Source organism: Phyllopteryx taeniolatus, chromosome 9 (assembly GCF_024500385.1).
Source record: "Phyllopteryx taeniolatus isolate TA_2022b chromosome 9, UOR_Ptae_1.2, whole genome shotgun sequence".
Taxonomy (NCBI): Eukaryota; Metazoa; Chordata; class Actinopteri; order Syngnathiformes; family Syngnathidae; genus Phyllopteryx; species Phyllopteryx taeniolatus.
The window spans coordinates 22,527,228-22,543,141 of NC_084510.1; the positions used below are offsets into that span (position 1 = coordinate 22,527,228).

Genomic DNA, 15,914 nt, shown 5'->3' on the forward strand with positions numbered 1-15,914 from the left:
ATTATTCATATCATATCAACTGTACTCTGTTGATGACTTGAAAATTGTCCTGACTGTCATTTGCATTGACTATTTAAGAAAATAAGAGAAAAATACAATTCAGACAATAATTTGGAACGCAGTGTATTAGAGTATTCAATGTTAGAAATGGTGAATTTGCTCATGAAAACGGCAACACATCTGCAGAAGATGGCAATAGTTCAGGGAAATGAGGAGAAATGTATAAAATATTATACACAAAGTCAAATTTGAAAAAAAAACGAGAAAGTATTTAGAAGGACTCAGACCTCTGGTATGGCTAAACTGTCAACAAAAGCAATAAAAAGAAGACCTGGAGCATAATATTGGTGTTTGTTTGTCCACTTCCTAGTTTAAAGTGGATGACATTAGATGACAAGATCCTAACATACTTTTTTTGGGATTCTCGGGGTAACGACAGGTCTGCTGTGACTCAAAGAGCAAAAAAGAAAAGTGGAAAATGGTGCGCCCCGTTTGTTTGTCTATTTGTTAGTGAACCGTCTACTTCGTTCTTCATGGAGAATGACGTATGTGCTAGAAATAGACCAATGTGACATTTGTATCGTGGAGCAAAGAATGACTCAAATAGCACAAAGGGAAACAAAAATTTCTTCTGACAAAAGTGTAAAAAATAAATAATGTGACGTTGAACAAGGAAATATTTGTCTGTCCTTCAGCATTTTAGCAGGCCTTTTGTGGAGAATGGTGAAAGACCATGCCACCACCGGGGCGGGAAGAACACTGATTCCTATGTCAAAAAAATTAAATTGAAAAGAGTGAAAACAAATCATAGAGTGCCTTATTTTGGTTTGTCTGTTCGCGTGTTAGTTAGCAGGCTACTTTGTGCTTTATGAAGCATGGCCTAAGTGCTAGGAAGGGACGGATGGGAATCTACCATTTGCCTTCTGGGGAAAGGGGAATGGTCCCATTGTGACTCAAACTGCAAATACAGAAAACAAATTCCTGGGACAAAAGTAAAAAAAATATATATGTGGAGTGGGCTATTTGTGTTTGTTTCTTCATCCTGTTGTACAGTAGCTACTGCAACCCTATAACGTGTTGTGAGGCTCCACATATAGCATACGGTACTGTATTTATTTTATGAACTATAAAAAAACATGGCATGACTGTCAAGGAAGAAGCTGAAGAGGGGAAACGGGCTAGACAGTCGTCCCTCGCTATATCGCAGTTTACTTTTTGAGACTTTTTTTCTTATAACACAAGATTTTTGCGGATAATTTTTTCACACAGATTGTTGCTGTAGAGCAATAAGCGTGAGCAAAGAGAAAAAAGTGCGTAAATGACAGAGAATAACCAAAGTTTTTGATCAATTCACACCTAATAAAAGAAGCACAGCTACAATCACCAGCATGAGGTAACAATGGTAACAAATTTAATATAGCCTACCATAGTTTGTTAAAGTATTGTAATCTTAAAGGGAGACACAGCCACCGGTGCACTTTCTTTATTGAACAAACTGCAAGAAAACACATAACAAGCACATTCATACACGCATAAGGACAACAAAGTACAATTGGCTTAAGTTACACAAATGATCGTCTATGGTAAAGTAAACATTGTTAGCTAATTTGATATACTGACCCACAATCTGCCGTTTTCCACAACTGATGCCGAGTCACTCAACACGCAGAGTGGCTAACAGGTTAGCCATTTACCAACTTTCCACTCTGATTCCCTGAGTCCCATGTCACTCAATAGGCCAGGCCCCGCCTTGCACCACACATGCATATATTTAGGATTTATATACATGAAGCTTTAAAATGTATAAAGTATTTATACATTTCTATAAGAAGTTCGCAGATTTCATCTATTACGCAGGTGGTCTGGTACATAACCCCCGTGATGAATGAGGTTTACCGTAATAAAAGAAAGTGAGGATATTTTGAGAGGTTGTTGTCAATGATGGAATACCACATTCAACTGGCTGCACTCGTGTATTTTGGCGACAGAGACTCCCCATGCTTTGTTTTCTAGCGACAGGTACATATTAAATTGTAAATATAGTTGAGTATTATTGTAAAATATAATATACGTATATACTGAACTCAAAGCAGCATTACAGCTCAGTCGCTCGGTGTGTGACGGGCAGAAAAAGCAGTCCTGGCAGATGGTGAAAGAGAAGGACCAGGTCAAGCTGGAGGTCAGCGCCTGCGTGAAGTAACATTCATCCGCTTGCTGATCCCCTCAGCACCCCAATCTTTGCAGACCGCCAAGTACTAAAAGGTCATCGATGTCAGCGCGCTCACGGCCTGTAACGTAGTCAGACAGGCAATCTCATGACAAATCAAAGCTACTAAAAGGTACGTCCTTCGGCCGATACCCAAGCGGACAGCAGCGTGGACGCTAAACACAGAATAGCGGTGGGCGACATTGCTGCAATAGCAGGCCAGGCGAACGGCAGGTTAAAGGTGAGGAAGCAGAGGCATGAGATCAGGAGCTCGACTGATGTTAGCCCACCCCGTCCCAGATGAATACATGGACATTAGCAGCAGACAGACAGGACAGCCACAGGCGTTTTCATGTGCAGAACAAAGGACGGAGCGGGCAGATTGAGAGCTGAATGGCACCAGGAGGAGTTGAAGCATCTGCTCTATATTTAGACCCGCGCTATGCAATTTGTGTGTGTCTGCGTGTGTGTCTCTGTGGTGGAAAAATGAGCTTCTCTTGTGAAGTGACAAACAAGATGAGAAAATTGGTGCCAAAAAATGTCATTTCACAATCAGAGGCCCTTTTTTCCCTTTCTATTCTCGTCATTTGAGTTGGTTTTATTTTGTTTGATTATAGCAACTATGTTACTTGTGCTTTGACAAGCCCCCCCTCCAAGAGGGATTCAAACCCACTAATTTCTTTCTCTGACACATCTCCACTAGTCTAAAGAGGGAAGTGATATACAATTGTGTGGGGGGAAATGGTTCATTTTAACGAGCGGCGTCCTCACAATGACTCCAGGCCTGAGTCATTTAATTGTCGTCTTAAGAATGGTGAAACATTCTGCTAAGGAAGAGTGAGCACAAATATTGATTATAAAAACACTTTAAGCTGCTGATTAAAAAGTTTGCAGGTAAAAAGTAAATAAATAAATAAATAAACAGAGGCAAAATGGAGGCTATTCTTGATTTAGTTTGGCATATCTGGTAGTAGTAAAAGTGCTAAAGTCTATTTCTGTGATTATTATGAGCTGTATCATACACTACTGATCAAAGGTGGAACATGGAAGGTAAAAAGTGCTTTAACAATCCGTAATGCATATTATGCAGATACATCATTTTGGTTTCCCATTTCAAGTTTGTTTATTGTATTGCAATACGAGCATCGAGATCATTTTGCCATAGTTGAACAACATTGATGTGACTTGTGATCTACATTTGTTAAATTTAAATAATTTTTTACAAAAATAAAACATGGATCATCCAACAGAAAGCTGTATTAGTTTTTCCATGATAACGATTATAATCGGCTCAGGTTTAATTGACACTGTCAAATACGTATTCTTTTCATGGACTTTCTACTTTAGATTTGAAGAGGGCTAATATTAGAAACTGCTCACATTGCCGATAGATGCAGTGATATTTTAAACCACTGCAAAGTACACTACAGTAATAAAAATATTGTGGAATCAATCATTTGAGTAGGTGTCCAGTGAGCAGATATTGCAATGTCTATTTCAGTCTATGTTAAGTTCTAAATAAGTCCTTGGTTGCATCGCAGTAAGGGAAAAGAAAAAGGAGAGCACATACAGTGTCACAACCAGTGGCCAATCAGTCTATTAGACATTTTCAGAATCAGGCAGAAATACCGACAGCTCCTTCTTCTCTGCTGCCTGGGTGCAAAAAAAAAAAAAATGTAAATCCCCAATGGTAATAAACCTCTGAATTCCATACAATCTACCAAAACGTTCCATTAAATCCCAGCATCCGTGAGCCCCGCTGAGGGAATTGCCTCCTAGTGAGGATTTTATCATTTAGCAGGCGGGCACAATTGATAGCGACTGGTTGCTTACTGAGGAGATGCTGAAAGTCATCATTAGACTGGTATAATATATTCATTACGACTGCAAATGGAATGAGAATAGGCGCCTAAAACGGCTGTGGTAAGCATCTGGAAAGAGACATTTTAAATTGTTTTTATGCAAATTCTGTTCTATTTATCGATATTCACAATTGGCGATGTGCAATACCTCCTAGGGTGGATTAGCTGCACTTACTACTTAAACTTTCTGCTGTTCACTGGCCCTGTGGTGTTACTCTGTGGAGCTTCTGCGGATGTTCTGGATGCAGATTTGTGACCTCATACCATCAATTTTGATGGTAGCGCATCCAAACTAGGTTAAGCATCATCAAAGGCATTAGAAAGGAGGCTATGGAAATGTCTCACAGCACAGCATTAGAAACATCAAGTTAATGAACCCCACTGAGGAACAGAGCCGTATTGATCTAATCCAAACAGGACTTTACAGGAATACTGAGCGATTTCTTTGCTTTCTTCAGCATCACCAACATGCACATATGGGCACATGGATTGATCTACCAACTTTTAAGGTCCATTGGCCACGTGGTGTTATCAAGAGCTAGGTTTTTATGTATTAAATAAACACAAGCAGGAGCGTCAGAGGTTTCCTCCAAATATGGCTTTTAATCGCGTTGCTGGAGAAGGAATACATTAGTTCTGCTTTTAACATTCCCACAGAGAGCAGTAAAGCTGTAACGGCGGCAGGATAAGAGAGTTATGTGACACAAGCCCCCAGTCTGTAATCTCAACATATCTACCCCCAGAGTGAAGCATTGGACATTACCAGATAAAGATAGCTGACAAGTTAAAGCAACAGTAAGGGATTTCTTTTTATTTGCTGTAGGGCTCCCTCTGAAGTGATTTGTAATCTACTTTGAATGGGCCCAGCCAAGCGCAAATCAACAGTCGTAAACGAGCATGTGTGTGTGACAAAGACATGGCCAGATGCTGAAGAAGCCAAGCTAATAAATGTTGGTGGTAAACACTAAGAGACACTTCTATGTTGTAACATCATGTCTTGAAATAAACAATGCGATCATTTTATTTTGTGGCAAAGTTTGTACGCGCATTGCATTAAACACTTTGGGTTCGCACTTGGGCTTACACAACATGAGCGCTGTCCTGGCTGGTCCACTAATATTACAGAGCACGAAAGTAGTTGGTAGTGTTTTCATGTAATGAGTCAGGGTTGCAACGGAAATGAATGACAGATGTTATTTTAATCAGTTTGAATGGGTTTGAAGCGTTTGAATCTGTTCTTTTAAGGTCAAATCCGGATATATATTGTGTGCAAAGGCAAAGCATGTGTCGAAAAAAAATGGCAGAAGCTTACATAACATCGCTGTCGGACAGAATCCTTACATCTCCAAAATCATTACTTTTCAGGAAATGATAATACAAAAATATCATCTTACTTTAGTTACCAAACACTGCATCGTTAAAATTGCAATTGTAATTTACGCTGAAATTGAAATGATAGGAATTGTCACCGGCACCAGCCTTCCGCATCAAGGTCTGTCGTCACACCGACCCCCGAACACACAAAAAGCCTTTGAGTCATGCAATAAATCAAATGATGATAAATCAAATGATGAGCTGGCTTGGCAGTGTAATAGACGGAAACCTGTAATGCAACTTCCCTACCTTCGTGGGTAAGAGCTTCCTTCAAACACCGAAGGATTACAGCTATCATTTTTAACAACATATTATTCTCTACAAAACATCCAGACTTTCAATCTTGAGGAGCCATAATGCAGAGTGAGGGAAGAGGCAAAGTTTTGCAACACTTCTCAGACAGTTTAAGGGATCAAGAGACTTAATGGATGTCCTCTAAAGCTATTTTCAACACTTTTGAATAGAAAAAAAAAAAACATCACAAAAAATAACAGATGACGTGGGGACAATGTTATTGAATAAATTGACATTAAATTGACCATTTTTGGATACACGTTTTTGGCCAACAGTGACTATAAGAAACAGAGGACACAGCATGACACTATATACTACGATCAGGACTGACCATTGGGCGGACGCAGGCTCTATGATCAAACATCTAATGAAAACTGATTGATAGTTTTCTTCAATTTAAAGTAATTATTATCATTTTAGTCTTAGTTCACATGCTTAAAAACACATTCAAATGCTTAATCTATCGTAATCATTTAAATGCTCTCCCTTCCCTTTTCGTACAGTGAACTCCCATTTTACTGGGCCTGTGCAGACTTGATTCAGGAAAATGGAAAGAAAATAATCTTGTTGGCGAAGTTGTGAGTATGGAACAGAGTTACCCACGTGGGACAGAAAAGAGGAGAAGGCGAAAGGAAATCAAACCGTTTTTTAATCTAAATAAGGTTTCAACCTTCTTCACGGTGACTGATGTGTGTAACCGGCAGTGACAACAGCAAAAGCCTGATGCTATTTTGCATGACACTGCTGTCAGGATCAGCAGTGGAGAGTGACACGAGTGAGTGATGGTTTTCATCACAAAGGCGAGAGCATTAAAGCGCTCAAAATTTTTAACGATATTAAATGTTAATGTTCCTCGGGACTATCTAGCTAAGGAAATTAGAGAAATTGATCAAATTCACAAAAGAAATGGGAAAATGTACTGTAAAATAGTTGCGTAACTAGTGACTTAAGCTGTCGGATAATTATAAGAGATTTCAAAAGATGAGGGTCTCATGACAGGGTTTGCCTTGGGCCCCCGAATGACTAGCTACAGACTTTCCAGTTCAGCAACGAAGAGGTCAGCATATCGTGTATATACAAGTACAAGTACTTTATAGATGTGGAAGTTGACTAAAACAGACTAAAATATGAAGTTGGTCCAACCTTTGCAGCTACAGTACAACAGCTTCCACTCTTCTGGGAAGACTTCTACAGTTAAAGTGTTTATGTGGAAAATTTATATCACTGATGTCGAACTTGAGAGAAGGTCTGTTCGCTCACCATCACTGTTTTCATTCTTCGCAAAGATGTTTGATAGGGTCGAGGTTCTGAAGTTATTCCACACAGTTTTAATGTTTATGAATGCCCATGTGGGGAAATTAGGTGATTTGAATGTTTACCTGCACAATTGGAGCTTAAACGTACCTGACATGCTTGGTAAAGCAGTTGGTGCTCAAACTTTTTGATACCCAGGATATTCTGGAACATCTCGTACAGCTGGTCCTTGCTCAAGATGAGCTCGGAAGCGGCGCTGGCCGTCATGCGTTGCTGCGCCTTGCGCGGATCCTCGTCCCCACGGTAGATGGTGTCAAACTTGGCCATCCAGGAGCTCAGAACCGTCTCCTTGCTCAGCCCGTCGATCTCCGGGAGGCTGCGCACGCGCTTCTCAATGTGCCTCTTGAACACATCCCTGAAGTCGCTCGCCGAGAAGCCACCGCTCTGGACCATTTTAGCCACACGGTCGCTCTTTAAGAACACCTTTTGTTGTAGGAGACAGGAGATAAGGAAGCAGGATTAATGGTTACTGCAGTGAGCTGAATACTGGAGTGGAACAGACATTACATTACTCCACTGCTAGAAAATATAATCATTTCAGTTCATGTAGCATTTTGTCCCTGAAGGTTCAACATTTTCATCAAACATAATTACATTCAACAATTGTCAAAGCCAGCGATTGACTGGCAACCAGTTCAGGGTGTACCCCGCCTCCTGCCTGCAGTTTCCTGGGATAGGCTCCAGCATACCCGCGACCCCAGTGAGGATAAGCGGTGTAGAAAATGGATGGATGGATAGAATTGTCAAAGCGTTTAATGGTAAATTGTAAATCACCAGCTTTGCCATTCCAGAGAACAATACACTTTTACTTGTACTTTCACTCTCTTACACATGATAATGCAAGAGAAAATCTGAAGGATGTCTTGTGCAGGAACACGGTTTGATCATCTACAAGTATCACACTCAAGGCCCCGGGCCAGATCAACACCAATAACGTGTCTATTTCATGTTTCTCACTTGGTTTGTTCTTTTCATTTTGGCAAAAACTCAACAGATATTGCAAGAATTTTTTTCACCAAATCCTTTCTCTCTAGTTGTATACTGACTGTCAATATTTGCATGTCACAATTCTCCATTGCTTCAGATTTAAAAGTTATCAAATGTTCACAATATTAGAATTGAAAGTAGAATCCTTATTGTCATTCCAGTATATGACAATCAACTGCAAGGGCAATTCCATAGATGTACAGTATGTAATAACATCATGATGTAACTATACATTTACAGTACAGTACAGTATATGGTGTTCACAATCATAACTGTCCACCAAGGCACAACATATCTACAATATGTCTTATGACAATAATAAATTTAACACCCCTGGACGCTACAACATTGCACATCTAGTTATTCTAGCTGTTAACAAGAACACAGTTCTGTGGACTGCATGCAGGGATGTTCAGCAACATGGCCGCCTGCTAATGACAGCCTGACAATGACAGACAAGATGACAGCATCAACGAAACAATGAAGCCCACTGCTTTGTCATCAAGACAGTCACATTTTGTTCTCAGCATCCAATGTGGCTAAAAAGCAACTGTGCTCACCATTTGGTAAACAGTGTACATGTACAAAGAACAAAGCTTTGGTCCCATTGATTCCTGCCTTGAGAGGCTTTTAAAGGCACAGGAGTCTTTAGGAAAATCAATGATTTAATTAATTATTGTGTCTCTCACTCTTTCTGGCGGTAAAGTAGAATACCAACAACCATTTAAATTATTTTGTCAATTACCAGAGCAATTTAATTTCTGATTAAAAAAAGGTCTAGACCACCATAATATATGGGTTTACTCCATATCCTTTCTGTACGCAGTAGTAGCCTATGCACAGCACAGACTGCACCAATGCAAAACTTCATAAAAAATTCAGTCTTTTATAATGGTAATATTTTGAAAACGTGCCGTACGGTGCTGACTGATACTGAGAGCTTGTGTGTAATGTTTTGTCCCTCTCATGTAGCTGAATAAGGTTAATAACATTCTAAAATACCTCACAACTGCAGTGATATTCTGCTCCACAGCAAACTACAGCTATTTATAAATTTAAACCCGGTGGGACTAGACATGAGGTTTCATATACTCCTCGCTGATGCCACTAAATGGGACTTTACATTTTTGGGTTTGAGTTTTGGGTTAAAGGTTTTATGTGCGGTTTAGGTATTGGTAAAAAAAAAATGCTTAAAAGCTACATAAGATTTGTCATTTGTGTGAGAACATCGCCAGGAGATAATGATGATTCGTAGACATTGTTTGACTACATTTGAAACAGAGAGCTGCTGAATAATGCAGGTGACTTTAACTGAAGGGTTCGCTCACGGGAATGGGCAAATCCTGTGAGGACGGAGCGTTGTTTTAGATTCTTGTCAATGCGTATTGTTGACGTATCAGTTGTGAATGTAGGCTAAGTACTACCTAAAGGTGGAACTTTAGTTTTATTACAGTGAGGTATATTTCCCTACCAATGGTGCTACTTGGGACACTAGCACACAGACACTTCCCGAGCAGGAGGTAATGTCTTTTTCAACCTCATCTCAATACGAAATGTGCAAACTTACAACCAAATAGCATGTATTGCATCTATAATATAGACTTACTGTATACCTATGAAAACATTAAAACTGGAAACACACATTTGTCACAAATCAAGCTATACACTCTTTAGCAAGAAAATGTGTGCTTGTTTGATGATTAATAAAATAGCTTGGTGTATTTTACTCCGACCATCAGCAACATAATCCAAAAAGCTGCAGGAAGTGTGTTTATTTTTTTTATTTTTTTTTTTTTTACCCCATTTTTGTCCATTGGAATGGTGCATTTACTTTAAGTACTGCATGACAGACTCTACAGTGTGTCTCAAACCGGTTGTTACTATTTCAACTCCAACACAATCAGTTGACCACCAAATGTATTTTTCAGAATAAAGAAGCAAAAAATAAGTGAAGCAGAATGTGGTTCATTATCCATATACTGTAGATGTTAAGAGCCTAAACACCCCTGTTCAAAGGCCAGGTTTTTCGGATACAAAAAAAAAGATAAATCCTTCCAGAACGTCATAAGTCACATTAATGGTGGCAAACCTTTTGAAATGATTTGTCTTGGTCTCATTTTTTATATAACACCTGGCAGTACAGCTCACACCTTGAACAAGGGTGTTTAGAATTTTTATATCCATTGTATTTTGAATGCTCTCTTCCATGTAACTGTAAACAGTGGTACGGTGGTGATCAAAACTCACTAAATGTTTAGTATAAGTGGCGCACCAGTTGCCGTTTTAGTCAGAAAACCATGTGTGTACTGTGTTCTGTAAATCTCTCCTCTTTTTCACATGGTTACATCTTATGGGAGACGTTTTTTTTGTTTTGTTTTTTTACACAATTTTTTTCATCATAATATTTTGTGCTGTGCACCTTGTACAATGACCTGTGTACCACATGTAAATTGTCTTGTTCATTTAATCCAAAGCAGCAATATTCCCTCTTTGTATGAATACTGGGTTGTACCATGATTGGATGGTTGACATTAGAGACTTGAGAAGCACCCTAATTTGTTAGCTCACTTTTTCACCATTTTATGTATGAATGGTGATATCTACCGGTATGTATCCCTCACCCTCATTTACATGAACATAAGAGTATAGCATATTACATCAATTATGACACGTAGGTGAAGCTCGAATTAATCTCTATAGCATCTACAGAATGTATAAGGGTTTACTGTATCTGCAGTTTTTCCATTATCCCTTTGCTTGTTTTTTTTTTCCATTAAAGAATTGACCTTTAATATCCGCTATCCGTCATGTCTCAAGCACGCATGGTAATAACGACTTGCTTCATTATGTGGATTGAAGAGAGTGAGCTTGGAAAGACGGCTGTGTCAGCCACATGGTCTGACTCATAATCTGCACAGTGAGAAACCTCCGCCACCATTTTATCATTCAGCCGCATGGATTTCAGCATTTTGACATGGAAACTGGAGCAGTCCTGCGTGGGGGCTTGGATTTATGGCCTGAAACCAGCGGGGCTCGACTTCGCCACATTTTTGCACTTCTACAATCAGCAGAAATGTACGTGGACTTGCATTCAGTCAGTGATGAATTCAGAAAGTCATCCAGCCTCCGCTTCGCGGAAAAATGGTTATGATTGAGCGTGTGCCGCTGTGATTATCGTGTGCTGATACCTCATGGTAGCTCTGCACAGCGTTGATGAAGGCTTCATCAGCCACAATTTGTGTGTCTCCGTTCAGGAAGGCCTGGAAGCGATCCTTGGTCTGCTGAAGCTGCTGCTTGGTTATCTGTTGAGGCAAGGGAAAACAAAGGACAAAGCAGCATTAAAGCGAGATTAGACAACACTGTCGAAATGGACATAAATTAGCATAAAACAATGTAATCCGTCCACTTTTTAAATGTTCTTTTCACCCCAGAACTTTGTCTCCGGTAGTCTAAGCACTCCCAGGCCAGCTGGGAGATGTAGTCAACCACTGCATCCTCATTTGGCCTTACAAGCTCTCCCAATCTGCAGCTTTAAAGACAGGCGCTATTCTGGGCCCACCAAATACACCAAGAGGCAGCTCCTGGCATAAAGTAGAAAATGCTCAATGACACACACTCAAGTTTCTTAGCGTCCAAAGGCATCACCCGGAGAGAGAGCAAAACAGCCTGTCTTGGCTGACTGGATGCGCAATCTCCTTCTCTCAGGCACCACACAGGGGTCATGACCTCAGGTGCAAGCGAGAGCAAAGATTGACTGTTCGATCGAGAGAGAAATCGAGTGCTTAGCTTTATGGCTCTGCTCCGTCTTTGCCGCCACAGTAGTCAGCTAGCAGTAGTCAATCTTAAAATATTTTCTTTTTTTTTTTATCATCCCTCATGAATAAAACTCCAATGTCGCTGACTTCTTCCACTCTGATCCCACTCGTGCCCCCCACCTTAACACGCACTAACATGATCTCAAACCTAGAGTTGCTCCAGCGGATACTGTAGGTGACCCTCCAAAAGAAAGTACACAGCACACAGATAAACGTGAAATGGAACCTCAATGGCATTTATTCACCTATTCTGAAGTCTGTTGCACAAACAAGTTGTCCTTGTAGGATTTGGAAATGAAATTCTTTATTAAGATTGACCTAACGTCACCAGAGAGAACATGTTTTCCTGTAGGAACAAACAAGGTTATGTCAGGAACAAGCAGAGGAAAATATTTTGGATGAGAGATCATCCAGTGTGCCTTTGGGTATTATCCAGTTTTACTTAATTGGTCCAAAAAGTCTTATTTATTTACTACAAACAATATATCTTTGTTCATTTATCTATCCCAGCGATGTATAGTGACAAGCAGAATGATTACCGTAATTTCCTGTGTATAATGCACATTTTTTCCCCCCAAAAAACACTGTCAAACGTCAATAGTGCGCATTATACGTAGGTATAGGGGCGAATGGGGGGAAAAAAACGTTCACATTTTATAAATGTATGCCGCCTTCTAGTGGTTATGAAAAAGCTTGTACACTTTCATTCCAAAATGCCACCGCCACCTGGTGGTTATAAAAAATTTGTAGCCTACACTTTCATTCCAATATGACAGGGGGTACATTTATGACTGCATATATGTACAGTTGTGCTCATAAGTTTACATACCCTGGCAGAATTTCTGAAATATTTTTTTTGTTTTTTTAAATGACTGACTCCACAACAACCATCATAAATTTATTTATGGTTATGTTTTGTTTAATGATAATGATTTTCTGAAATGATTGACCATTTAATTTGAATCACATTAAAATAAAATGGATGGTCTTTCATGTTTTCTTTAAAGAATTGTACCCATCTTACAAATTCTGCCTGGGTAATCAAACATGAGCACAACTGTGTGTTTTCTAATTTACTAAATAAAAGTATGGCTGTGAATTTCAAAATAACAGCAAGTAAATAAAAAAAAAAAAGGATTACGTGTTAAAATAAAGTGCTTAACTTCAGAATAATTCTTTGGAAAAAAAACTAACAAAATATAGGTAATACTTCATGTTTTTATCATATGGGTAGAAGCAAAATCATGCATTGTAAAAATGCATTATACATCGGTAAAAGGGTTTTCCAGAATATTTAGGTCGATTTTGGGGGTGCGTATTATAAATGGGTGCACATTATACACGAGAAATTACAGTAAATGCTCTTCAATTAAATGACAGAAGGTAGGCTCCAATTGTATGGATCTATTGCCATTCATTCACAGGTGGATCTGTTACCATTCATAGAACAGAATCAATAGTATTATCAGTTATCATCATTTTTAGTATATCTATTTTTGACATTTGTGTTTGGTGGTGAGCTGTGAGATTTTTTCATGTTAAATATGTGGCATGATTTAATAAATGTTGGGAAACACTGGACTGGATGGAGTAAAAATAAGCTTGCATATTGGACATTAGGAAAACAATACACCAAAAGAATGCTCATGTTCTAACAGCCTGGGGTCCATAATGCAGTTGCAAAAACCATCCATCCATTTTCAACACCGCTTATCCTGGTTAGGGTCACGGGACGCTGGAGCCTATCCCAGCTGACTTCGGGCGAAAGGCGGACTACACCCTGAACTGGTCGCCAGTCAGTCGCAGGGCACATATAGACACGGACAACCATTCGCACTCACATTCACACCGTCACTGAGTGGGAACTGAACCCACGCTGCCCGCACCAAAGTCAGGCGAGTGTACCACTACACCATCAGTGACTCAGTTGCAAAAACCCGACCATATAATTTAAAGAGTACTCAAATGAATACAGACACCCTTTAACTCATTTGCTTCAATGTTGAGATATTTTATATGTACATAAAGAACCTAATTAAAATAATATACGCCTCTAATACATTATCCTCTTTGTTTCACCTCACTTTGGTTGAAATGTCCTTGAATTGATGTAACACATGCTAACAGAGTCAGTGACCTGAAAGTCAATAGGGCGGCCATCTCCCTGTGACAAATGTTGTCTATACTTCAAGCTGTTGTGTATATCATACAAGCACAAGGACCGGCTGGTAATGTGTTTGTGTGTTTGTGTGTGTCCTAGCAACTTTGGTGTGGGTGGAAGATAGACATGCATTCCATATTATGTGCCTGAGAGGCAATCTCGATAACATCTGCGTGCCTGTCGCACTCCCCTACAAAACCCCTTCAGTCTGGTTAGAATAAATGAGAATTAACAATATTCTGTCACCACCGAAGCAAATCATAGGATTGATTTTAGCGACGCTGCCATAATAAAAACAGTTCCATCCATTCATTTTCTGTACCGCTTATCCTCATTAGAGTCACAGTTGAACTGTAGCCTGTCCCAGATGATTGATTGATTTTGATGTATTTATTTATACCAGTTTACTGGATTTGAAATCAGAAGTCATGGAAGATAGTGGAAAGTAAATATTTTAATATAAAACTAGATAGGGATTAGGTGCAAATAAATGCTTGTAAAACCAGTAAAAGTGAAGGGGGGAAATGCCATTTCTGTGCTGAGTTTCTGCCAAAATAAAATGAATAAATCAATTTTGAAAGAAACCTGAAGTTTTAGTGGGCCGTATAAAATGTGACAGGCCGGATCTGGCCTTGCGTTTGATACCTGTGCCTTAGCATGCAGTCCGTGTTTGTTGTGATCACTCATAGCTCCTCCTGTATTAACCAAACTTACAACAACTTTAGAGATCATTAAGGTACATTTTTTTTTGTCAGGTTTTCATAATCAAAAGTAGCTCTGGGAAACGAATAAAAATGTTGCAGTCATGACAGCTTGCAATATTGTCAATTGTCACACTTGAAAAAATGGGCTGACGACCTGCATAAGAATAATTTTTTTGGTTTATGCATAAATAATTTAAACTTAACAAACCTAATATTTTTTTTCTTTTGCATTTAAAAAAAAAAAAAAAAAAAAAAAAAAAAAAGTGAAATACATTTGTCAAACTTTTCAAACGGTTGCTAAAAACACAATCGATCAATATATTTCATAGTCTTAATTTGTGCACCTCCATTTTATCTGTTTTACTGTGTCATGTTCTGTCCTTTTTTGTACTGTACTGTACTGTCGTTCACACTGTGTTCCGCAGCTATACTCTTAACGTATGACGCAGGTAACGCTATCTCAACTACACACACCACAGTGGAAACACAAACCAGATTAGATGAGGGTTAGGGTTCCAAATCATACATGTCTAGGCTATACCGTAAATATAGCTTTAGTGTTGCTTGTACCTCAAGATTTCAGATCTGCGACAGGCAGAATAAATACTTTTCTCCTTTGTTTTAAAGGCCTCAACATGTAAGAAACATTGCTCTTGGCACGAGGATGCATCTTTGTGAGGCGGCAGAGGGCTGGTTAATGATTGTTCCCTTCCAAATTCAATTAAACATTTTCCTCCATAACAATTATAAATGTGAGTCAATGGCGTCGTTTAGCAGTCAGCCGAATTGGTCGGTTGCTTGCACTTTCTCCCCGGGGTGCGTATACGACGTTAAAATAAATCCTTAAGATATGGAATTTTTTAATGTAATCATTAGGTTTGGCCCTTCTGTGGCTTGGCCAGTGACAGACTATTAATCTCTTCATCAACATTATCAGCATCGCGTGCACAAAAGAGAGAGACTGGTGTGCTGATAGGGGAACTGTACTGATTAGTGACCATACTGATGGGCGAGGGAAAGTGCCTCCATTTTCATCTGATTCCACATTCCCAAGACATATTTTACCAACTTGGCGCATATTGATTCTCCCTCTATGGCTGTTATCAAGATTGCAGCACAGCCCAGCAATTCATTTGCAGCAGTGAAGTAAACATTAATCACCCCCGCGTATCAATAGAGGAGCCAGGCAAAGGCATT

General features: G+C 39.3%; 1 protein-coding gene across 18 annotated transcripts in view; it reads right to left on the reverse strand.

Annotated features, from left to right (window-relative positions):
• The window catches only part of cadpsb (Ca2+-dependent activator protein for secretion b), an 81,121-nt gene that overhangs the window by 51,157 nt on the left and 14,050 nt on the right, over window positions 1-15,914 (reverse strand). For all 18 annotated transcript variants that reach the window (XM_061784475.1, XM_061784473.1, XM_061784478.1 and 15 more), the window contains exons 2-3: window positions 11,226-11,339; window positions 7,141-7,473 (exon numbers count right to left, since the gene is read on the reverse strand). In XM_061784475.1, the coding sequence (XP_061640459.1) occupies window positions 7,141-7,473; window positions 11,226-11,339 (447 nt within the window). The remainder of the gene's footprint in view (window positions 1-7,140; window positions 7,474-11,225; window positions 11,340-15,914) is intronic.